This window comes from Lissotriton helveticus, chromosome 5_1 (assembly GCF_964261635.1).
Source record: "Lissotriton helveticus chromosome 5_1, aLisHel1.1, whole genome shotgun sequence".
Lineage (NCBI taxonomy): Eukaryota > Metazoa > Chordata > Amphibia > Caudata > Salamandridae > Lissotriton > Lissotriton helveticus.
Window position 1 is genome coordinate 460,125,015 of NC_136065.1, and position 26,705 is coordinate 460,151,719.

At 49.7% G+C, this 26,705-nt stretch overlaps 1 protein-coding gene across 8 annotated transcripts in view; it reads right to left on the reverse strand.

Moving 5' to 3' along the window:
* Positions 1 to 26,705, reverse strand: part of ERCC6 (ERCC excision repair 6, chromatin remodeling factor) — a 251,290-nt gene that overhangs the window by 202,299 nt on the left and 22,286 nt on the right. For 2 of the 8 annotated variants that reach the window (XM_078642710.1, XM_078642717.1), the window contains one exon: positions 8,803 to 8,923. In XM_078642710.1, the coding sequence (XP_078498836.1) occupies positions 8,803 to 8,923 (121 nt within the window). Of the gene's footprint in view, positions 1 to 8,802; positions 8,924 to 14,069; positions 14,253 to 14,524; positions 15,944 to 16,761; positions 17,128 to 17,166; positions 17,214 to 19,117; positions 19,142 to 26,705 lie in introns of those variants that run through there. The other 6 variants (XM_078642716.1, XM_078642713.1, XM_078642712.1 and 3 more) reach the window with 6 other exon arrangements.

Genomic DNA, 26,705 nt, shown 5'->3' on the forward strand with positions numbered 1-26,705 from the left:
GACTGTCCAGGCAGTAGTGCCTCGCAAAGGTGTGCAGCGAGGCCCACGTGGCCGCCTGGCAAATGTCCTGCAAAGGGACTCCCCGGCCCAGGGCAGTAGTAGCCGCCGTGGCCCGAGTGGAATGGGCCCTCAGCCCAACAGGAGGCTCCTTCCGAGCCAAAGAGTAGCATGCTTTGATGCACAGGACGACCCACCGAGAGATGGTCCGTTTCTGTACCGCCCTTCCCTTCTTCTCACCCACGTAGCCAACAAACAGTTGGTCATCCACCCGGAACTGGCGTGTGCGATCCATATAGAATGAAAGCGCACGTTTTGGGTCCAGACGATGGAGCCGCTCTTCATCCTTTGAAGGATGCGGAGGCGGGAAGAAGGAGGGCAAGGTGATGGACTGCCCAATGTGAAAAGCAGAGACTACCTTGGGCAGGAAAGAAGGTCTAGTCCGAAGAACCACCTTATCAGGATGAACAGACAAGAAAGGAGGTTGAATAGAAAGAGCCTGGAGCTCACTCACTCTCCTGGCAGAGGTGATGGCTACCAGGAAGGCCGTCTTTAAGGTGAGAAGACGGAGAGGACAGGAATGAAGGGGCTCAAAGGGAGCGCACATCAGGAAAGTCAAAACCAGGTTCAAGTCCCACTGAGGCATCACGAACGGAGTTGGAGGATACATGTGCGTGATGCCCTTTAAGAATCTTAACACAATAGGGGACTTGAACAAAGATGGCTGATCAGGTAGCCTCAAGAAGGCGGAAAGGGCAGAAAGATAGCCCTTGATAGTGCCCAGAGCAGAGCCCTGCTGGGCAAGGGAAAGGAGGAAGAGGAGAACCTCAGACAGAGGGGCAGAAAGGGGATCCACAGCCTTTGCTGTGCACCATGCCACAAATCTGTTCCACCGGCAGGCGTATACCGACTTTGTGGAGGGACGCCTGGCTGCCAGAATGACATCACAGACTTCAGGAGGCAAGTCAAATGGCCTCAACTGTCGCCGCTCAATCTCCACGCATGGAGGTGGAGACTGGACAGGTTCGGGTGGAGGACCGTCCCCTGCTGCTGCGACAGAAGGTCCTCCTGAAGGGGCAGGCGGATCGAGGGACCGACTGTCATGCTGAGTAGCTCGGGATACCAGTACCTTCGAGCCCAGTCCGGAGCCACAAGGATAACTTGGGCCCGGTCGCGCCTGATCTTCTTCAGCACTCTGGGCAGAAGTGGTATAGGCGGAAAGGCGTACAACAGACCGCAACTCCACTCGCGCCGAAAGGCGTCGCCGAGCGAGTGCCGTCTTGGAAACTCCAACGCGCAGAACTGATGACATTGCGCGTTCTCTTCTGTGGCGAATAGATCTAACCAAGGCTCTCCCCATTGCTGAAAGAGGCCTCTCGCCACATCCGAGTTCAGACGCCATTCGTGATCCACCGAGCACCGACGGCTGAGTTCGTCCGCCCTGACGTTCAGAGAACCTGCCAGGTGTTGAACCGTCAGAGTCACGCCCTGACGTTCCAGCCATTGCCAGAGGCGCAGAGCCTCTTGGCAAAGGGTCCACGACCCCACACCGCCCTGTTTGTTGCAGTACCACATGGCGGTGGTGTTGTCCGTGAACACCTGCACTACACTCCCGTTGACAAAGGGGAGGAATGCCTTCAGTGCTAGGCGAATCGCCCGCAGCTCCAACATGTTGATATGGAGCCGGGACTCCGCCGGAGACCAGAGGCCTCTGATCTCCGCCTCTCCCAAGTGGCCACCCCAGCCTTGGAGGGACGCGTCCGTCACAACCACGTGCTCCGGTTGGGGAAGGGAGAGGGATCTGCCCCTGACCCAATCGCGGTCCGTAAGCCACCACTGCAACTTTCTCGCAGTGCCCTCCGAGATCAGGACATGGTCGGATAGGTTGCCCTGATGCTGGGCCCACTGAAACTTCAGGTCCCACTGCAGAGCCCGCATCCGCCATCTGGCGTGATGCACCAGAAGGATGCAGGAGGCCATCAGCCCCAGAAGCCGCAGCGTCAACCTGACCGAAACCCGGGATAACGGCTGAAAGATGGGAATCAGAGCCTGAATATCCCGGACCCGCCGTTCCGGAGGATAAACCCGAAACTGCGCCGAGTCGAGAACCGCTCCGATGAAAAGGAGCTTTTGAGAGGGACACAGGTGTGATTTCGGCACATTGATGGAAAACCCCAGCTCGTGCAGGAGGTCTGCCGTCATCTGAAGGTGGTGGACGACTGTCTGGGGCGAGCCCGCCTTCAACAGCCAGTCGTCGAGGTAGGGGAAGACTGAAACCCCTAACCGGCGCAGATGAGCTGCGACCACCGCCATCACTTTCGTGAACACCCGTGGGGCGCTGGTAAGGCCGAATGGGAGCACGATAAACTGAAAGTGCTCGTGGCCTACCGTGAACCGCAGGTAACGCCGGTGGGCCGGCAGGACGGGGATGTGAAAGTACGCATCCTGCAAGTCCAACGCTACCATCCAGTCTTGTGGGTCTAGAGCAGCCAAGACCTGAGCCAAAGTCAACATCTTGAACTTCTCCTTCCGGAGGAAGCCGTTGACGTTCCGTAGATCCAAGATAGGACGCAGGCCTCCCTTGTCCTTCTTGGGTACCAGAAAGTAGTGGGAGTAGCAACCACACCCTACTTCCGGCCCAGGAACGCGCTCGATGGCCCCCTTGGCCAAGAGGGCCGTAACTTCCTCCTGCAGAAGTGTCAAGTGGTCCCCCGACACACGGTGGTTCTGCGGTGGCATGGCTGGAGGAGTGGACTCGAAGGGGAGGGCATAGCCCCTTCGGACAAGCTGCAGCACCCACCTGTCCGATGTTATCGCGCGCCAGCGGGAGTGGTGATGGCGAACCCTGCCACCCACTGGCGTCACGTGAGCCCGAAAGCTCGGACTAGGAAGGCTTGGATGCCGCAGCGGAGGGAGGCGTGGACTGACCACGACGCTGGCCTCTACCGCCACCACGGCGGAAACCACGGGCGCCACCGCGCTGGGGAGCGCTCTGCGCCGCGTGGCTGGCAGCACGTGTGGGACCTCCTCTCCCTTGGCCACGAAAGGGCCGAAACGAACCCGTCTGCTGGCGCTGGGTCGAGAGACCCAAGGACTTGGCCGTGACCCGGGAGTCCTTGAAGCGCTCCAGCGCGTGGTCCGCTTTGTCACCAAATAGGCGACTGACATCAAATGGCATGTCCATAAGTGTATTTTGGACGTCTGGTGAGAAGTTGGCAGATCTCAGCCAGGCATGGCGACGAATCGCCACCGTAGTGGACATGGCCCGTCCCAGTGAGTCCGTGGTGTCCAGACCACAACGGATCGAGTACCGCGCCGCATCCCGGCCTTCAACCAAGGCCCGGGTGAGCTTGTCCCGCACTTCCTGGGGGCATTGCGGCAAACACTCCTCGACCGTATCCCACAGGGAGTGGGTGTAGCGGCCCAAGAGGCACGCGGTGTTACAAGACCGCAGTCCAGCGCTCAAAGAGGAAAACACTTTTTTTCCAAATTGGTCGTACCTCTTTGATTCCCGGTCGGGCGGAGCCGACGGAAATGCGGACTGTGAAGTGGAGGCCTGGATCACCAGACTCTCCGGGGAGGGATGGGTGGACAGGAAGGCAGGGTCGTCCGAGCAGGGACGGTGACGCCTGGCAACGTTCCGGTCAACCGGCGCACCAGAAGCGGGCCTGGACCAGGTGCCCAGAAGGACATCCGTCAGGGCCTCATTAAACGGCAGCAGAGGCTCCTGGGGGCATGACTGCGGTTTAAAAACTTCCGTCAGGATATTCGGTTTGACCTTCGCGACGGGGAGCTCAAGGTGTAAGGCCTTGGCAGCCCTCATCAGGACCACCGAATAGGCAGCACCCGCCTCGGACGCCACAGGGGACGGAGAGACAAACCCAGGGTTGGGCGACTCGTCCAGGCCACTGGCATCACCCAGATCACCTACCCAGTCCACATCGTACTGGCAGGCACGGGATAGAGGGTCCTCAGACCCCTCCCAACCCTCTCCATACTCCTCCTCGTCATACCCATATTCTGGGTCGACGATATAGACATCGGGGTCAACGGGCCCCATCGGCGTCGGATCCGGCGTCGGCCGACGCCGGTCCGGCTCCGAGTCCGGAGTCGGGGAGGAAAGGGGGGTGGCGCCGCGCGGCGTCGGTGCCGGGGACCCGACGCCGGCCGGAGCCGACGGCGGAGTCGCTGCACCACGCGGGGGCGGTACCACGGGTTGGCCCACAGGAACCGACGCCGGAGAGGCCGGGAGACCAGCCGGCGACGAACCAGAGGGAACCAGCGGCGCCGGGGCCGGAGCCACCGGCGGCGCCGGGGCAGGAGCACCCGAACCGCTCGGGCCCCCAGACGGGACCGACGGGCCCGCAGGCGCCGAAGGCCCCGCCGGAGAAGACCTCGCCCTCATAGCAATGAGGAAGGCCTCGATCTCCTCACGCGACGCGCCTTCCCCAGGGACCGACAGGTGTGGGGTAGACGGCGTCGGCGACCCATGCGGGACCGCGGGGGTGGGGTCACCCGAGCCCCCGGCCGCAGCACGCGGGCGTCGGGGGGAGTCGGGGGTGCGATGGCGACGCCCCGACTTCTTGTGCTTACCTGACGAGCCGGAGGAATGGTGGCGACTCCCGGAGCGCCCATGGCGGCTCCGCGACCGCTCCCTCGACCGCTCCCTCGACCTCCGACCGGACCGGGACCGCTCTCGACGCGGGGCCGACAACCGGAGCTCGAGAAGCTTGCGGGACCGCTCCCGCCTAGCTTTTCCAGTCAAGGCCCGACAGTCGACGCAGGACTCCACGTCGTGGTCCGCGCCCAGACACCGGAGGCAGAGTCGATGGTGGTCGGTGACCGACATCAGGCGGTCGCACTCGTCACAACTCTTGAAACCGGGCATCCTACCGGCACCGTAAAGATCAATCAGTTAACAAAAAACTTGGTCAAAAGACCGGAGTACTGCTCTTCGGATCTGCGCTAACTGGCGCGGAAAAAAGAAGAACTGACGTCAGCGCGCGGAGGCGGCGTCTATATACTCCAGCGACGTCATCACGGCGCACGACGCCGACGACGCGGAGCCGCAGGGGACGCCTGCAGACGACGCCTACCGACGCGCAGGGGTACTGCTACGCAAAAGTTTCCGGATCCAGACTGACGCCTGGGGATATTCTAAGGTAAGGAATCTAATACTAACCTGTTTCTTTCAGATGCCTAGTTATGAATTAAAGAAACGCTCTGCAGCATAATCAGTCTGCTTCGTCTCTCTCTTGCCGAGTTCGATTCATCATCTGTGTGGTTACTTTGAGATCTGTTGTCAGAATCTTTAACATGATTCCATGTGTGTGTGTGTATGTCAAGAAGACAGCTTTATGCATATGTAACTGGTGACAAGTGACATTTGACTTGACAGAATAAATGCATCCCTGGGGTGGGAAGAATGCTGGGTCTCTGTTAAATGAAGTCATTGTGTACCACACCTGAATCCAGGTTGTGTACATTCCTAGGGTGTACTTGCCTTGTAGAAAACCATCCTGAAGGTACCATACTGAAAATTAATTAGCGAATGAGTGGCAGATTACCAGAGCAATATCCTCAGGATATAATTATCTCCTATCCCTATTAGGCTGCAGAACATTCTTAGCTCAGCGGAGGACATTAAGATGTTAGTCCAGAACATGAATTTGGTGAGCCACATCGAATACTATACCCCGAGGAGGGCATCTACATACAAGTTCTCCAGACCACACAGGACACTGCAGCCAGACTCATCCTGGACCTCTCCAAACAGACCCACATCACCTCCACTTCAGAAACCTTCACTGGCTTCCCATTCAGAAGAGATGCCAGTTCAAGATCGTCACGCACACCTACAAAGCTCTACATAATCAAGGACAGCCTTGCATCAACCATCGACTAAACTTCCATCTGCCCACAAGACACTTGCGCTCCTGCTCACTCACCCTCGGACACAGACCCTGCATCCGGCGCAGTGTGGCCTGCTTCTTCTCCCACATTGCCACCAAAACTTGGAATGACCTGCCCATCCACATCCGAACCACACCCTCCCTAGAGGACTTCAGAAAGAAACTCAAGACCTAACTTTTCGACAGAGACACAGCACTCTCAGCACACATATACCCCGAGGTGTGCCAGTGCTGCACTATATAAATGTTGATTGATTTATTGATTGATGACAGAGAAGAACGCAATTTTCAGAAACCATATGACAACTTATACTTTCACCATCCATTTCATCCCTAAAACCAAGTGCCAGGACATCTAGTTTAATACAAGATAACAAAATCGGAACATTTTAAGAACCTTACAAACCCACAAAAATCTTTAGAGAAATTACCTAGTCCTTAAAAACTGAGATTCAAAATACAATTGTAGCTGCATTTGCACATGTAACAAAGGAGCCAATGTTTGAGAGGCTTGACTTCTCTCAGCATTTTCCACTATTGATGATTATTTTAAACCCAGAATCCAAGAAACTATCTCAGGGAAAAGGTTTTGAATGCTGTTACGGCTGATTTACTGCTTTACTCGTGGTTTGCAGGGCCACACTGCCGAAGACAGCAGTACTTAGTTACATCCTTAATACTTCACGTGGAAGTGTGCGACAGAAAATGCATGCAAGACATAAGAATGACTAACTACTCACGCACCTGGGAATCATCCGACATAGGCTGGAAAGGCTGCAATTTAGTGAACGCACCCACCTACACTATATCTACAGAGGGAAGGGACGAAGTTGGTTATTACAAGGGACCCAGAGGTCGCTAGAGGCATGAAAAAGAGCTGAGCAGCAAATGAAGTGGGACTGGAAAGCAACCAGAGAGACCCCACTTTTGGTGGGAACTAGATTGACCGAGATTGGGAAATTGCGGGGCTTTAAGCGCTGGGATTTGATTGGTGTTTCTAAAATAGGGGACATTCTGGAGAAAGGGTTGTTGGCCTCTTTCAGCACACTCCAAGTCCGATACCAACTGCATAACACTCAAGCATATGCATACCTCCGGTTGAAGCATCCATCGGCTGCTGAGGGACTAGATGGGGAGACGATACCGGAATACGCCCTGATAGAGGGTCAACTCCTGCAAGAGGAGATCCCAGCCAAGGCCATTTCATTCACCTACAAAATAATGCTCAATAATATGCCAGATAAATTGGGTCCCCTTCGTACCAAATGGGAACGGACTGTAGGGGAATTGGACAATATCGACTGGGAGGCAGCGCTTATGCACCCACGTGAGGTAGCAATCAAATTGAGGTTGCGTCTCATCCAATATAAAATTCTACACCGCACTTATTTTGACAGAGCGCGATTGCATAAAATAGGGAGAGTGACGAGTCCAGATTGTCTTCGGTGCCAAACGGAATGTGGATCATTTATACATACCCTTTAGGAATGTAATGCCATCTAAACTTATAGGGGACGGATTGTGAGGGAGCTGAGTAACGTATTGGGAATCCAATTGGCATTGGAGCCAAAGTTTCTCCTCCTGGGAATCCCTACTGAGGTGGACATCCCGAGACACAAACTCATATTATCCAACTTCGGGTTGGTGGGAGCCAAACGAGATATTGCTAAGTAGTGGGGGCCAAGCAACTACCTACACTTCAGAAATGGAGGGCAGGCCTGGGCCTGTACATGGTACATGGTGGCAGAACAGGTGACATACAGGGCATGGGGTTGCCCTCGGAAATTTCGAAATATTTGGGCACCGTGGCTAGACTACTATGGGTTGGACGTGGGGGGAGAAGAAGAAGGATGAGGATTAATTTTAGAATGGTCGGGAGAAAAACCTTGAACGATGTACTGTGTGTTCCTGCTGTTGGTTGCCAAGCGCACTGTCACTGTGAACCTTTGATTATCTGTGCCCTGGTCATTCAAGCCCAGATACAGACTAACTTGCGAAAGACAATGTGCTCTTCTAACTGCCCTACAAGAATGTGGTGGATTGACATTCCTTATGTATGGTGTACTCATGCTTTGTTTGTTGTTTTGTTTTTCGTTAAAAAACACAAAAGAAAAATATATTTTTTTTTAAATGACAAACTACAAAATATGCAAACCTACTACCGATTGACAAGTGTGTTTGGACGTAACACAGTTTAATAAATACAGGATACTGCTAAAACGTATTCACAATGGAAGGGCATAACTGTACCACTAAAACATAACATTTTTATACATAAATACCGTACCTCCCACAACTAGCCAAGCTATACACTAAATTTCATGATGCTTTCTCAGTGATCTGCTATATTTATAGGAAGTGTTGTCTCCTCTAGTGCCTTACCTGGTGACAAAGCCAATCTTAAAAGCCACAGAAATTGTACTGAATAGCCCACCGTGCTTCAAATATGCTGTAGTTAAAAAGCAATATCACAACACCAACAATTTGGTCTTTGACAACACAAAAAACTGTTCCCTTCACAGAAGTATAGAATCTAAAGAGGAAACAGGTTTCAATTTACACAACTGAAAGGGAATACATGGGATCAACATCAAGAGCTTTAACAGTCCCTGGCTAGAAACCACTGCACTTCTCTCAGCATTAATTTTGAACTATTTATACCCGCCTGTGTAGACATGGAAGTCTAGTGATCGGATTCTACTTTACAAATACAAGTAACCCATTACTGCCCTGAGACGTGCTGGAAGCTTGGGTAATATGATTTTCTGTACAAAAACAGGAAGCCAAGAGTATTACTAATTTGTCCCGGTACACAGAAGATGGATATCGTATGGCCTCCCATCAGGTGTTAGTTCAGACATATTTGAAGATAAGCTTCCCACATCCAAATCACCTTATTGTGCTTTTGTCGCTTCACGGAGTCGAGCTTTCTGTGAATTTCCTTGCTGGTGGCTGCCTGTGGTGCCAGTTGATCAATTATTTTGTTGATGTGCATCAGAGAGGTACTGCATGACCTGAAAAATACAGCAGTTGTTATCACAAATTATTCTACAACCCCTTTGTGGGGACAATTCCATTTCTTTAACTACTACTGCTTTTGTGCTATCAGAAACACAAGTACATTTGCAGGCGGAGCATGTTAAAACACAGTTAGCTATAATCAGACCCTAAACTAGAGCATGACTTTCAGCATATCTGTTTCAAAAACAGGCTGCCAGATTCGGCATCTCAAGTAAGAACACTGACCAGCCCATCTTCCAACAGGTTGGTCACATGGCATGGTGAAACATCTTGCATTATGAGCAAGGAAATAGCTACATAGCCAATCTCCATGTGAAACTAGGAGTATGGATCTACAGTTCTGTGCTGCAGAGGACGCCCAAGTCTTACTTAGAATGAGGAAGGAAGGTGATCTTTTGTAGTGAAGAAGAGATAACAGTATTATGGAAGGAGTGTGCAGCCCATTTCAAATTAAGAATTTCAGATACAAGCTGTAGTTACACATGAATGTCTTCCCTAAACATGGATCTGCTTCAGCACATTAATATAATATTGATTCTGGTCTGCAAATGTGTTAACTACATGTAGTGGGATTCAAGGCTGTGCATTGCAGTCTGAGCTAGCACTTCATATGGACCAAAGTCAGTGGACACAAGAATCCAGCAGATGGTCCAATCACGCTTCTGCAGTATGATGTACACCTAAATAAAGCTAAAAAAAATCAATATGCATGGAAGAAATGACATCACGAATCATGCCCTCATACAAGTCATGGGTCAAGTTGCTTGACCATGCATTGCTCCTTGCCTTGCACAACTGGGCATTACTAAACCCTTGTAAGGGTGCAATAGGTACAATTATACAAGGAGAGCACAAAACTGATAGATGTCAATGTAAACCACTGGTAAGGTCTCTGGGTGCATTCCATGCCATTGTTTTAGCTTGTTTTTGCCTTTCCATCATCACTTGTGCCATCAAAGTACGCAGGCGGCATGAATATCGAGCACTCCAAGCTGTATGGACCACAGCTGCAGCTCATAGCCGAGGCCCAAAAAGTCAAAACGTGTGAGCTGTTTCCTGTGATACATTCAGAGGAAACATGGGCTTAGCAGCAGATGAGGGTGAACTGTGATTTTTCCAGAACAGGACGAGGCAAACTACATATATGGTAAAGGCTTGTATACAATGGCAGACACAGGCAACAAACAATACAACAACCGCATATGACCAGAATAATTAGGGGTGGGTCACCTTAATTCATGCAATCCCACCCATCCAATCGGGGAGAACCATTTAGGGTTAGCTGGGACAAAACAATTTGCTATTGTGTAGCTGGCCTTTGTAACCGATTCTTTTGTCTTTCGCGGTCTAAAGCCTCAGACAGAGAAATAGATTTGTGGACTGAACTTACGTAACTGTAGAAGAGGAAACACTATCATGGTTCTCTATTCCGACAGATTGTTATTGCCTATCACTAGAAATAAACATTTGATGCATTGCATCTAATTTAGAGTAGTTCGTTTAAACTACATACTGGTACATCAAATAAAAAATCACAATAAGCAAGCAAAGAGCCACTTACATTCCAAAACATAAATAATTGGAAATTCAAAATAATCTAGGTCTTTTTCTGTGAAAAGTCTCTAGAGTAAGGAAAATACTCCTTAAGAACGTAAAACTGGTTCCCATCTATTATAAAGACAGGAAAATTGAAGGAACGCTAAATATTCCTCTTCTGGACCGAATAAGGCCCCTCTTTTGGAATCGGACATGCTGGCTGATTTTTCTGCACTCCCTGCGTACTTTTACCTACAATCCTCATACTTTTCACTGTATAACACTCCTACTTCTTTATGTAAGATATGGTGCTAAACATATAAAAAATGTTTAAGCTTTTGAAACTTCAACCTCATCTGAGGAAAGGTTTCAACGCACATAAATCTTTGATTCCTGGCAAGGAAAGATGCTGATACTAACTGAAACGGGTTCTTTACAAGCACAGTCTCACTGGATACCCGAAAATTACAATAAACCTCTAGTATCCACAGTGGTAAAAGTGCTTTTACATATGGCACATGCCTCCAATGGAGCTGATGCTGCTAAAGCCTGGCACCAAAAGAGCATAGGAGGATTATGAATATGCTGAATACTGATCTGGCACATTGCATGAGTAGAGAAGCAAACAAGAGTCCCTCAAGAGCACAACTTCCACTATGGGCTCACCAACGTGTACTGTAATGGAGGTGAAGTTATAAACTCTTGTATGGAACTAAATGCGAGGATGTACCACAGTCACCCATTGTTCTGGCTTTCACTGCTGCTGTTCCAAACTACGAGTCCTTTCGACCAGTTAATGCTGCAGGGATCTGCCTGCCCAAAAAGCCAGTTTGAAGGAAGTGATGAGCCTCCCGGAAGCGGTTTTGAGAATAAACACAGCTCTCAAGTTTCTTCACTCTGACAATGATGTATCTTGAGAAAACCAGCTAAGAAACTATTCATGTTTAAAAGCATTCTAAGATAATCAAACCACTCAAAATGTTACAATAGCAAAACAGGGTTTAAGATGACTGAACTCCTGGGGTTCTGCAAGAGGTAGCCCTTCCTATCAGTAAGGTAAGAGCCCAAAATGTAAATGAACAATAAATGAAATGAGTGCATTGCTACAAGGTCCTGTAGGGGACTCAATTTCACTAGGGATAAAAGGTATAGAAGCCACAATTGCAGATCACTCAATGCCATTCTACACCATGCTGTCATTCAGACTTAAAAATGCAGACGGGTAGTGTTAGCTGAAACACTTGCTTGTAGCACAAATAGACCTGGAGACCCCAGGCAAAAATGCACAGCACAACAGACTTTCTCAGCACCAGCAGAAACAATGAGTCTAACAATAAATGTAAAGATATTACACTGGTGACCCTGCCTTTATGGTGTCAGGCTCCTCGAACCACTTAATGACAAAAACATTCTGGTGCATGCAAGTGATCATAAAAAGTGTAACATCAATACATGATGTACAGGATAATATTTGCCTTAAAACTACAAGCACAAAGACAACAGGTAAATCACCATGCTCCTTTGCTGGCTGAGCACTTTGTCAGGTGAATACATTATGCTAATATATACTAAGCTGCCATTCTGATCCACGTGCAATTTGGCTTTACAATCTTAATATTAAAATTGTCTAGCCCAAGTGCACATTGATGAAGAGGGCTCTAGGTGGTGTAGCGCTAGAACAAAACAGGTAACTTTATACAGACTCAATCCCCTTCTCATGCAGCATGCTTTGTCACGTTCTATGAAGATAAGTTGCCCCTTCACTTCATTTTCGCCTGCTATCAAGTTTGAAATCGCATAAGCAGTGTTTCCTATGGCATTATTAGAAGTCGGAACAAAACACACTGAAAACGTTCCGTCCTTATACATCTTCAGAAACTAGTAGACACAGAAAAGGAATATTTGCTCTGGTGTAAGCCTACACTTTCATATTTATGGTTATTATGGGACCCAAACAGCCACAGAATATAGCTATCTAGTCTCTTCTAGTAATTGCCATCTGGCATGGAGGACTTGCTCTGTTTTTATTTTTTACCATATATGTCCGGGGATTTGAATCCAAGGTAACAACAGACCGAAGTGGAAACAAGGCTGGTTGCACTGCAAATGAGCTGGTGTTCCAGGATGGCTGCTTCAATCAGATCTTTTGCCTGTACTATCTAGTTTTGCATCCAGCATGTAGCCTTCCTCCTGAATTTCAAATACTGGGAGCCATTAAAAGTCCCAAATAAGATGGTCAGGGGTACAACTCTGGCTTCATGTTGGGATAGACACATTCTTACATTTGTGTTTGCTTTCTAGTCCTTGGTGACATATTCACTTCATCTCACTTATCAAATAGAAATTCTGTTCTTTTCTGAAACTTCGTGCATTGCCCGGCTTCCTCCTAGTTACATGTTTGGCCCTTTTTTACTTTAGCTTGTCCTGCAACATACATGCACTTTCGATTTCTCGCTTTTATTTTACAACCATATTCCCTTAGTATCTTGCTGTTGCCTGAACCAACTCTACACTATTCTGAAGATCCACAATGTTCTCAGTTACTATACCACTGAAATGTTGGTTCTTGCTTAGACTATTGCTGTTTTTGCTACCTCCGTACCATGTTTAATTGAGTGATTGGTCTTGTCTGTACTCGTATCTACTAATACACTCCTTCTCATGATCTAGCTTTCAATTCCTTATTAGTTTCCTTTCATTATGTCTGTTCCCAATCCCACGTTTTCCTTACTTACACCCAAACTCAGAAATAGCCTTCTTCTTTCCGTCTAGTCTTTGTATACCCTGATTCCTTTCGCCTTCTGTTTAAGAAACTTTTTATTTTGCCTAACTCATTAATCAAAATATAATTTTAATATTGCTTCTCATTTTGGGGCAGATTTATAAGAAAGTGGCACATCTGTAGAGATGTGTCAATTTCCCTGCGCCACCCTGAGAAACCCTTGCACTACCATGGATGCGCCGTATTTACAATACCGTCTCTATAGTGGGTTGCCTCCCAGACCATAAATTAACATGATTTAATATATAAGAGTTTTGAGCATTATCCCTAGTCGGTTTCTTGCATAACCCTCTTTTTACTTGCAACCTTTTTTTTTTGTTGAGGTTATTTTTCAAGATTCCCCGCTTCCCAATTAATGATTTGCAGCCTGCACATTTTAATAAACATTCTTACACTAGGACTACTTTTGCGTCTTCATATTCAAGAGTTGTTCTCCAATAGTGCACAGACAAGAACAAACATTTATATGTACAAATACTTCATTCTGTTAACATTTAAGCTAAACATATAGACAGATGCCAAATATTAATGACATGAAAAAGTGGGAAAAAAGTAAAATTCAGTACATGAATTTAAATTACAAATTCACTGCTTACTAACATCTTATGGTGATAAAGCACAGTTTATACCACATCTGTGACGTAAATCATTATTACTTCATGGCAGCACAAATGACAAACATTGCTTTAAACAAGGTTGTGTGTCCTTTTTATTCTGTACTGGGACCTGATAGCATTATGTCCTCTACTGTTTTCGCATACTGGTGTTATTTAGCAGTCCTGGAAAGGTCAGATATATTAATAGGTGATTCAAAGTAGTACCGTTCTTTGCGCTTACTGCTCAGTGCCTTGTGTGCACTTGCGAATAGTTCAACTAAACTCGACGGTAGAGTGTAATACACAAACGCATTTCGGCCTTCATGTATGGACCTTGTTGGAACTGGGGTCACCAGCTCCCCGTGGGTAACATGGCACGAGCGGGTAGGCATCCGAAGCTTATGTGTAAAGCGACCATACAGCACACGCAACCACGGAGACTGTAAAAAAGGGCACGCAATAAGTGACTCCACTCCAGTTATTTTGTATACTAATTAGATCACTTTTATAAAGAGCAGATTCAGGGAAATCAAGAATTGCAGTATCAATATCTCATTAGTTCTCCTTCAGAATACATAGGTTTCAACATTTTGTAATAAATAATCAGATGAATAAATATTAAATATCAGATCAATATTGAATATTAGATGATATTAAATATAGATAACCACAGGCCTGACCTTAGCTTTGCTTCTTATCAGCACCTGTAAGAAATACATTACAAAAGCAACCAAATGACATTGCATCATATTAGTTCTGTAGGCATATTACCCACTTCTCACCAAATTGAGGGTTCCACAACAATAATCATGTAAATAAATAACTGTAGGATTCCAGTAAATGCGGCACTAAACGGGGGAAAAACATTTCATTAAGAATAAACATCCCCTTGTGCAGGATTAATCATTTTAAGAATCACTCCCAGCAGGAATGAGCATTAAGCAGTTCCATAGTAGAAATAGAACTTTTCATTAGTTATGCACCAACATTTCATCCAGGAAGTAACCACTTCTCTGAGCAGAAGTAAACATTTAATAACAGGTGAACCATGCATAAGGCCTAGGCTGAGCAGGACACAAGGCAAAATATGGATAAACCCTGGGTTTGGGCCTAGCCCTCGCTAATACTCTTCATCCTGGTACTGTAGGCATTCTGTTACATCCTCTAATCAGGGGTTATCCTTTTATGAATTGAGGCCTATAAACTGTGGGCCTTGGGACCTCTAAAACAGTCCAATACCATGGTAAACACCCCCTTAATCTAGTAGGGACCTTTCATTAGGAATTATCCTGTTCGTAGGTGAGAACAACATTTCATGTAGAGCCATTCATATTCTCAATAGCAATAACTTATTTCAATAAAGGTTAAAACATTCAATTAGCAGAAGTAACCATTTCCTTAATCAGGAATAAACAGGTCATTAGAACCCAGGCCCCATTAGCAATGTTGCGCAGCAAGCTCCTCAAATCGGCAGGGCCTGTAATAAGGTTTTGCTAGCTCCTGCAGCTTAAAAATAACAGCCCCTTATGTAGGACTAAACATTTCATTTACCCAGAATAACATTCTCCTCAAGCAGGGATCAACCTTCCATTAATTATATCTAAACCCTGTGCCTAAGAACCAGTAAGACAATGGCACATGAGCAGGAATTCTCAGGTTGGAACAAAACCTTTCATTAGACAGGCACAATTAACCAATTCCTTGCTCTGCAGTTCTTGACGCAGGGATAAAACATTTCAGTATTCAAGAGTATCCCTGTTGGTAGGTAGAAGTTAGAACACTGGGGCAGGAGTATAAAACTTTCCATTAGGTAAGTACCCCATAAAAAGGCTCAACATTTCATGAGAGAATAAACGCTGCATTACTCAGCCATAAACATGCATAGGCCTACACTAACTGGCATGCAACTGTACCCCAGGCAGGGGTTAACTTTTATTAGCTGAGGCCCCCACGGTGTCTTTTGGGGGGGGCCCTGGCCCAGTTCCAGTACTTGAAGGGGCCAATGGGGCTATTCCCCAGTTCAGGGAGCCTTCTGACACAGCGCCAGGCAGCAAATTCAGGTCCTGGGCACACAGCGCCTCGCTGATTCAGCGCTTGAAGTTAATGACAGATGCTGGATGTACAGCGCTTCACAGTACCTCAAGGGTCCCCAGACAGCAGCCGAGCTCTCAGGTTCACAACGCTTCGCATTAACAGCGCCGGTTAATGGTTTTCTGGTGTCAGTTGTAGGGGAAGGGAATATGGCAGTCCTGGAGATAGTGCTTCTCTGGTACAGCGCTTCGCAGGGGACACAGCAGTTCTGGGAGCTAGCGCTCAGACAGCAGTAGCGATTGGGCAGTTTCCACAATAGCGCTCCTGGCAGCCACAGATCCACAAATGACAGCGCTGGGCACTCAGGGTTAGTTACAGCCCCAGCGCTTCTCAGGCACAGGGCTTCTCTTGGGCCATTCCCATAAATAAGGCAGTTCAGGTAGCGCTAGCAGGACAGGTAGTCTAGGGTGCTAGCGCTTGGTAGTTTCAGCACCAAGCGCTAGCGCTTCACAGGTAGATTATTTGCATCAGTACAGTTCAGACAGTGCAGGCTAGCAATTCAGGCAGATATAGCGCTTCAGGGTTCTAGCGCTTCTGCAGGCAGTTACAGTGCTTGAGCCTCAGGCAATTCAGTTAGGCTAGCAGTTCAGGAGGCCAGCGCTACGCAGAGATAGCGCTTAGCATTCACTTCAGTGGAGCACTTTCCTCAGGACAGGTAGTGCAGGGTGCTAGCGCCAGGGAATAAGAGCGCTTAGCCAGCAGATAGTTTATATTAGTTGGAGTCAGATCAGCAGGTTCCACAGGACAGTTCACACAACAGTGGCAATCGAGAAAAAGGGATCCCAGGTGGCGTCAGGGAGCGCAGGGAGTGTTACAGCGCCAATACCTGGTTGATTTCTCAAAAGTCCTGTGGTGATTTGGTTTCTTCTTGGCGCTTTATATTTCTTACGCCCTTGTAAATTGCAGTTTCCGGGTTCCTTGAAGGGGGGGAATGTTGAAGTTGGTGGTTGATATCAAGTCTCCTCAGCCAGTTCCCTTCAAGCAGACCTGGGGTTCCCCTTCCGCCGGGCCAGGTCAGTGGGGGCAAATTCAAGATACCTCAACACTTGATAGGCAGCACCTAGGCCCTGTCTCTACCAGTGCCATAGGTCCCTGTCTAGGCCCCACTGCCTAAAGCTCCTGCGTAGGTTCTCCCCCAGGTCTGTGCTCCTCAGTCTGACAGGAAAGTTTCCCTCCCTTTCCTTATTTAGTGCCAGTTGACAGTTGGCAGTGGCAGTTGGTGTCACCTCACCTGTTCCAGGAGGTTCTAGGAGGTTCCACCATTCTGGCTATGGGCAGGCTGGCAGGCTAGTATTGATACATTGTTTGAGGGTTCCAGCCAGCTCCTGGCAACTAGAATGCGCCCACAAAGACCGCGCTGCAGTAGCAGGGGTCAGTGGCAGCCATGTTAGGGGAAGAAAGCACCTGCACCTTCACATTAGTTTGACATACACAGGGCTTTCTTCACTACACAAGGCCTATACCCTTTTGTTACAATAGGGGGGCACCCTAAATTAAAGGAATAAAAAACGAAAAATTCTGGGGAAAGGGCCAAGTCCTACACGTCTCCCCCCCAGCCAAAAAACAGGGTAGACTGATCATCACCTTGATGGGCTTCCCTGCTTGGGGCGGAAAAAGGTGGACGCAGGCCCGTTACTTCAATGGCATCCGCCAGTTCTTCACCAATCAAACCACCCCACTGGTGTTCCCTAGTGGGATGCAGCCAGGACTGACCTCCAGACAATCCAGAAGTCTCTGGCACGTGCTCTCTCTCAGAGTGGGGGGCAGTAGCCCCAGGCCCGTGGTACCTTTGGACCACTCTTCTTCTCAACCTAGAGTCTAAACTCTTAGGTTGAACTAGTGACAGGGGCGAGTCCTCCCTCTCCCTGCACCCCCTCTCAGAGTTCTGCACCCTCCCAACTGGAGTAGTACCCCTAGGAGTCACAACCGGGGGGACTCTGATTACAGAGATCCCTCCCGCCAGGTCAGGCAACCCCTGAACCTGGCCACCCAATCCAGGATCTGCACCCTGTGGCTGGACCGGTGCCAGAGGAGAATCCTTCCTCCATCCGCACCCCCTTTCAGGGTTCCGCACCCTCCTACCCGGAGAGGTACCCCTGGAAGTCACACCGGTAGGGTCCTTAGTTACCGGTACCCCACCCTCCAGGTCAGGCAACTCCTGAACCTGAAACCCCAGTCCAGGTTCTACACCCTGTGACTGGTCTAAACCCCGAACCTCGGGTACGCTGCCACCATTAGGAGTACCTGGCGCACATAATTCCAAGGCTTTCAGCTCTAACTCTGTTAGCTGAAGCTTGTGCACCAGCTTCCTCTCTTTCATTGCAAGGCTCTCACTCTCCCTCTCATGCTCTAGCATCTTCGACGACGCACACCCCCCAGATACTCTACTCCCTGCCCCAGAACATCTTCCCGGTAGCACATTGACAGACACAACAATGTTGAGTAGGCCTGGGTCTTCTGGTGTGCCCGCCTCCCTGGGTGTGACCTGCCCCTCCTGTTCCCCATCCCCTCTCCCCTCTGGGTGGGCTCCTACCCATGCCCTCAAAGCGGTACGGAGTTCCTTCTTTCCGGTTCTCCGCCCAACAGGCACCCCCATCCCCTGACAAAACTCCATTATGCCAGGTGGGGACTCAGAAAAATCTGGGAAAAGATACCAGGATGTGGGTGACAGGAATAGGTCAAACAAGTCTTGATACACTCTACAGGCTAGACAGTGGAGGGGTCATTTACTCCGGCTTGCACACACAATAGGTGTGCAGCCTAATTGCTGTGCACCCTGTCTCACTGGAGGGTGCTGCATGGTCACAGGTCCTGGATCCCACCGCTCGACACCAATATGTTGGAACTGGGGTCACCAGCTCCCCGTGGGTAGCATGGCACGAGCGGGTAGGCATCCGAAGCTTATGTGTAAAGCGACCATACAGCACACGCAACCACTGAGACTGTAAAAATGGGCACGCAATAAGTGACGCCACTCCAGTTAGTTTGTATAAAAATTAGATCACTTTTATAAAGAGCAGATTCAGGGAAATCAAGAATTGCAGTATCAATATCTCATTAGTTCTCCTTCCGAATACATAGGTTTCAACATTTTGTAATAAATAATCAGATGAATAAATATTAAATATCAGATCAATATTGAATATTAGATGATATTAAATATAGATAACCACAGGCCTGACCTTAGCTTTGCTTCTTATCAGCACCTGTAAGAAATACATAACAAAAACAACCAAATGACATTGCATCATATTAGTTCTGTAGGCATATTACCCACTTCTCACCAAACAAGAGTGAGGGTTCCACAACAATAAGCATGTAAATAAATAACTGTAGGATTACAGTAAATGCGGCACTAAACGGGGGAAAACATTTCATTAAGAATAAACATCCCCTTGTGCAGGATTAATCATTTTAAGAATCACTCCCAGCAGGAATGAGCATTAAGCAGTTCCATAGTAGAAATAGAACTTTTCATTAGTTATGCACCAACATTTCATCCAGGAAGTAACCACTTCTCTGAGCAGAAGTAAACATTTAATAACAGGTGAACCATGCATAAGGCCTAGGCTGAGCAGGACACTAGGCGAAATATGGATAATCCCTGGGTTTGGGCCTAGCCCTCGCTAATACTCTTCATCCTGGTACTGTAGGCATTCTATTACATCCTCTAATCAGGGGTTATCCTTTTATGAATTGAGGCCTATAAACTGTGGGCCTTGGGACCTCTAAAACAGTCCAATACCATGGTAAACACCCCCTTAATCTAGTAGGGACCTTTCATTAGGAATTATCCTGTTCGTAGGTGAGAACAACATTTCATGTAGAGCCATTCATATTCTCTTTTTTTGTTTTTTTTATTGAGATGATTCCGGGTATCAAAGAATACATTAATCAACAGGATAAAATCAGACATTAATATACATATACACATCTTACAGTTGCAATATTAAAAGACAAAAAAAGAGACCAAGTATGTGTTTTTAGGAAGGGTCAGACAGTAGTACATAATGAAGTCAATTTACATCCCCAATAGAACCATTCACTCTTGTTTATCTGACTTCTCTCCATTTTCTAAGAGGAGCCCATATCTCCTTACCAAATTCTCTCGTCCTCTTTCCTTTAAAATCATACAGACATTCCTCTATATTATGAGTTCCCAGGAGCCTAGTTATCCACATCTGAAAAGTGGGAGCTACAGAGTCTTTCCATCCAGCCGAAATTAAAATCCTAAAAACGGCCATAGATAGAAAAATAAATGCTTCGGCATTTTGCTCTAGTTTTAAATTTTCATCCCTGCCAATCAAAACAGTAGTAGGGGATAGAGTGATCTGTTGCTCTAGCAGCCCCATTAAAAACCTTTCGATTTCCTTAAGAACTGGAGTAAGATTCTGACAGTGATAAAACATATGGGATAAATCTGCAGGGCCTTGGTCACACCTGGGACACCTATCATTTTCTCTCTTACCCCACATGAACAACTTGGCAGGCGTGTAGTACAAATTAAAAATAGTCTTATAGTGCTGTGCTTTCAAATTAGAGGCTCTTAATATTCTCTTATTCATTGTTAACGCATGATCGATATCTATATCTGAGTCTCCAATTCTTTGGGCCCAAGCTGATTCAATTTGTCCAATGTCATCTCCCAAACCTTGCAGAAGACATCTATACCCAATTTTAATCTTCTTGCCACCGTTCCTAACATAGCCCACAATCGGATTAGGCTCCTGAATTGAAATTCTAGGTCTGATTGACTTAACTGTTTGATCCAATTGTCTGTATAAAAGCCATTGGCTAGCAGGTATACCAAACTTTTGCTGGAGTATGTCAAATCCAATTAATTCATCCTCAACCATGACATCCCCCAGACACCTAATACCCAGCTCCTTCCATAACCTACTATTGCTATTCTGTCCTAGATGAACAAATGGGTTTGACCGCCACAGATCTAATGTGCTATTGATTTTTGGTATCTTCAAAAATCTCATTATTGATTTCCAAGTACCCCAAGCGCTAAGCATCACTTTGCTTTTACTCTTTTTATAAAATCTACAGTTAATTTCTCGTGTTAGGAGCCCCAATGCTCTTTCCCCTACTAACAGCTCATATATTGTGGGGGTTCTGTACATACCAGCCGACAGGTCTATTTCCTCATATTTAAAAAGGACATTCATCTGCATCATTAAACAAACCAAATGATACAACCTCAAATTTGGTGCAGACAGTCCCCCACCCTCCAATGGTACAGATAATCGAGCCAACGATCTACGAATTTTCCCATATTTCCACACAAATTGGGAGAAAACAGCTTCCATTTTCTTCAACAGACCCTCTTCGACTAGCAGAGGGATGGCATGAAATAAGTACAGTAATTTCGGAAACATTGACATCTTCAGAACATTCACTCTTCCAATCAGGGATTGTAGGAAATGGGACCCCCGGCCGGCCAGGGCTTGCGCCACAGCCAGTCAGAGACCGCCACTCCTATTTAAAGTCGACCCCTGCTCGCCCTCTAGGTAACGCGGCGCGGGCAGTCAGGCCTATCTCGGAGGACATGTGTGAAGCATTTGCGCACGCACCCACCAACAGCAACATCCCAGGCCTCCCACAAAAGGAACTCCACACGAAGTATATATGAAAATAGTCTTTGTATTAGACAGGACACATAGGAACATACACTTTACAAGGTGCTCAAGGCACGGCAGGGGTTACCAGGGAAAAGGTACAGGGCAGGGCCAAGGGACCACTGCCAGTGGTACACATCTGATGGAACTGGCATTTAGAACATATAACACTGGGAGCTTCCTCGGACTAGGACTAGAACACATAATTGCCAGGAGCTTAGCATTAGAATACGTCACGCCCCGGGGTCTCATAGGACTAGCACTAGAACTCACTCTAACCAGCATGGACATACATGAGGCAAGGTACATAACACAACAGAGGCCCCCATCAGCAGGGCAACACATAATAATTCTCAGCATCACATGGATATTAGGCAGTAGCACCCCCTAGGCCAGATGACCGTCCTGGGGAAGGGGGGCGCCTTAGAGTCTCGGTGTCCAAAGTGGCCTGAAAGGGCCCGGGCAGACCTAAACGTGGCAGCGGCCCACGAAGTGCTGGGCCGCTGGGGGACTTGGGTGGAGCCTTGCAGGCTCAGGGGGACAGGAGGGCGATGGTGGAGCCTCTCGGGGCTCAGGGAAACATGGTGGGGCCTCTCAGGGCCCAGGCAGGGCCAGGGACACGTGGTGGGGCCTCTCGGGGCCCAGGCAGGGCCAGGGACACGTGGTGGGGCCTCTCGGGGCCCAGGCAGGGCCGGGGCACGTTGGAGCCTCCTCGGGGCCCAGGGAATTTAGATGGAGCCTCTCGGGGCTCCTGGGAAGATAGTGCAGGTGGAGCCTCTCGGGGCTCAGGGGACGAGGGATGGCCAGGCGGGATCCCCCTCGGGGGACCCAGCATCAATAGGGGCCGTGATGGAGCCTCGCGGGCTCAGGAAGGAAGTTGAGGGCAGGTGGGGTCCCCCTCGGGGGACCCGACATCACTGGGGGCCCCCCGCGGGCCTCTGTGCACACGCGTGCTCGCGCTGGAGGGGAGGGGCGAGCACCGGCAATGTGCTCCGACGCCCCGCCTCCCCTCCTGCAGCACTCACCGGTCGGCGGCCAGACGCGCTGGTCTCTCCTCGCTCTCCGGGGCTCCCGTTCGCTCCTGGGGGCCCCGGGGGGGGAACGGCACTTCTGTTGGGGGGACGCAGGGGCGCGGAGTTGGCTCCCGCTGCCCCATGCATGGCTCGGCTCTCTCTTCTGTGTGTGCAGCTCCCCGGGCCGCCGGCCAATCAGAGCGCGGCCCGGGGGAAACGTCATCGGGCCAGCCGCCTATCAGAGCGCGGCCCGGGGGCGGGCTTCACGCGGGGTCCCGGGCTGCGGCGGTGAATACAGGGGCAATTGACGAGGGCCCGGCTCCCTCGATAAGGCAGCCAGGGAGGGGATAACGCGAGGTAGGCACTCGCTGGGGTTGTAGAGCCTCGGTAGCACGAGGCAGCCGCCGGGGGGCGGGGCACCGGTCTTGTTGGGTATAGCGCTCCCAGCGCGAGGGCATGAATGAAGCGCCCCAAGGCGCAAGAGAGTGCTCCCGAGCGCTAGGAGCATAGATGAAGCGCCCCAGGGCGCTAGGACCGCAGGGAAGCGCTCCCACGGACTAGGGCATGGAAAGCAGAAGCCATAGGAAGTTCAGGGAGTCCGTAGTCCAGGAGCAGAGCAGGGCCCAGGGGGGCACGCCCTTCCCTGAGCCCAAGCAGCAGCACGACCCAGGCAGGGTCCCAAGCAGGAAGGAGAAGAGGGAGAGAAAAGGGCCCACCCTCCTTTTATACAGGAGCTCCCTTTGTCTCCAAAAGGGGCAGGCAGGGAGAGAACCAGCTGGAACTGGTTATAAGGAATTTCTTGGTGCTGGCCAGGCCAGGGACACTGGACGCACCCCCGGGGGGTGGGGCCAGCCTGGTGGGGGAAGGCCCAGCCGGCTTCAGCCAATCACGCGCCAGCACACCTACTGCACACACACACCAAGGTCTAGAAGGGGCCCTTCCCTTCTAGCCACACGCATGCCGCATATGTCATCTTGTAGCATTCAACCTCACGAGCGCACACATACCAAACACGGCCCGGCACGCCCCACGCATCGGGAACTGCCAGAGCCACATACATCCCCCATGCATTCCTATGGGAGGCAGGTCTCTCTCACCACACACACACTCAGGAGGGGAATCACCATCCCCCGGACACATATAATAAGCACAAAACTTCAGGGGTGGACCTGCCAGACGGGCCAAGTCCAACACATGCCCCTCCCAGCCCAAACGCAGGGCAGACCAATCACTACCGTGATGGACTTCCCTGCGGCAGGGCGATAGGGCGTGGACGCGGCCCGCACTGCCGGACCAATAGACATACCCAGATTAAAAATAATAAAAGTTAAAACAAAAAAAACAAAAACAACAAAAAAATAAAGAAATGAAGACATAGGCCCAACCAGGCTACCCGCCTGGTACTCCTTAGTTGCCCATGACTAGGACCGGGCCCTAAGCCATCCAGATACCACTGGTCCCTGCTAATCCGAAGTGGGGGGCGGTACCCCTGGCCCACAATAGCCATTCTCCACTCCCTTTCTCAGTGTAGTCACGACTACCACTGTTCCTTCCGCCTAGGGTCCGCACCTCAGGCTTGGCAGAGGTCACGGGTAAGAATGCCCCACCCTACCTCTACTTCTGAGGTTCCGCGTTCTCCCAGGAGAAACACCCTCAGAACACACCTTCCTACCAGTCTTGGAACTTCCTCCCGCCACTGGTCTTCCACCTGGGAACTAAGCGTTCAGCTCTCCCCAAGGCAAGCCGCGGCCGAGCCAGCAGGTCTTCCTTGTCCGGGATACAACTTAACCTGAATTCCGCCAGGGCGACACCTGACACCTAAAACACCACAAGATGAGCCGCGGCAGCGCCAGCAGGTCTCAGTACAACGAACACAACAAGATGAGCCGCGGCAGCGCCAGCAGGTCTCAGTACAACGCAACCTAAATTCAGCCAGGGCGACACCTGACACCTAGAACACAACACGATGAGCCGCGGCAGCGCCAGCAGGTCTCAGTACAACGAACACAACAAGATGAGCCGCGGCAGCGCCAGCAGGTCTCAGTACAACGCAACCTAAATTCAGCCAGGGCGACACCTGACACCTAGAACACAACACGATGAGCCGCGGCAGCGCCAGCAGGTCTCAGTACAACGCAACATAAATTCAGCCAGGGCGACACCTGACACCTAGAACACAACAAGATGAGCCGCGGCAGCGCCAGCAGGTCTCAGTACAACGAACACAACAAGATGAGCCGCGGCAGCGCCAGCAGGTCTCAGTACAACGCAACCTAAATTCAGCCAGGGCGACACCTGACACCTAGAACACAACACGATGAGCCGCGGCAGCGCCAGCAGGTCTCAGTACAACGAACACAACAAGATGAGCCGCGGCAGCGCCAGCAGGTCTCAGTACAACGCAACCTAAATTCAGCCAGGGCGACACCTGACACCTAGAACACAACACGATGAGCCGCGGCAGCGCCAGCAGGTCTCAGTACAACGCAACATAAATTCAGCCAGGGCGACACCTGACACCTAGAACACAACAAGATGAGCCGCGGCAGCGCCAGCAGGTCTCAGTACAACGCAACATAAATTCAGCCAGGGCGACACCTGACACCTAGAACACTACAAGATGAGCCGCGGCAGCGCCAGCAGGTCTCAGTACAACGCAACATAAATTCAGCCAGGGCGACACCTGACACCTAGAACACTACACGATGAGCCGCGGCAGCGCCAGCAGGTCTCAGTACAACGCAACCTAAATTCAGCCAGCGGGGTAAGGGAACCGGATGCATCCAACACATTCAGCGGGGTAAGGAAGGACAGGATTATCGTTGATTCAGCAAGCTCCCCATCCCAGAGAACTTACACCCCCTTACTCAGCACACCTCAACATTCATCCACCCATTGTCCCTTAGACTGGTAAGACAGTTTCCTACCGCCCAGATTCCTCAACCTGCCCCTTGTGGCACAGGTACCATTACTCTAGGGGAGGGACAAGGACCATACACATTTGAACACAACTACGCAGACACCACTGGATCCCCCCCTTCTGGTGAATCCAGAAAACCATCTTGTACTAGGGAGATGATTTACCCTCCCAAGCTAGGGGCAACTAACTAACAGGGTACACGCACACTTTTTCCACAGAACAGACATTTCCATTGATCATAACACATTTCCATAGAGCAGACATTTTTAGCAACCTGACCTGACCCCATGTGGCGCAGGTATCATTACTCCAGGGAAGGAACAGGGACAATACACATTGAACACAATTACGCCGCCACCACTGGATCCCACCCTTCTGGTGAATCCAGAAAACACATTGCACTAGGGGGTTGATCTACCCTCCCGGGCTAGGGTCACCTAACCAGAACACATTTTTCACAGAACGGACATTTAAGTAACCTCCTAAAACAATAATCTCCTTTCTTTGCGACCAGTTACAATACAGAGTTTTTGTAGGGAGGCCAGTTATCGTTGTGGTACTGCGCAAACACAAGTCCGGATCCCACCGCTAGCCACCAGTGTAGGAAATGGGACCCCCGGCCGGCCAGGGCTTGCGCCACAGCCAGTCAGAGACCGCCACTCCTATTTAAAGTCGACCCCTGCTCGCCCTCTAGGTAACGCGGCGCGGGCAGTCAGGCCTATCTCGGAGGACATGTGTGAAGCATTTGCGCACGCACCCACCAACAGCAACATCCCAGGCCTCCCACAAAAGGAACTCCACACGAAGTATATATGAAAATAGTCTTTGTATTAGACAGGACACATAGGAACATACACTTTACAAGGTGCTCAAGGCACGGCAGGGGTTACCAGGGAAAAGGTACAGGGCAGGGCCAAGGGACCACTGCCAGTGGTACACATCTGATGGAACTGGCATTTAGAACATATAACACTGGGAGCTTCCTCGGACTAGGACTAGAACACATAATTGCCAGGAGCTTAGCATTAGAATACGTCACGCCCCGGGGTCTCATAGGACTAGCACTAGAACTCACTCTAACCAGCATGGACATACATGAGGCAAGGTACATAACACAACAGAGGCCCCCATCAGCAGGGCAACACATAATAATTCTCAGCATCACATGGATATTAGGCAGTAGCACCCCCTAGGCCAGATGACCGTCCTGGGG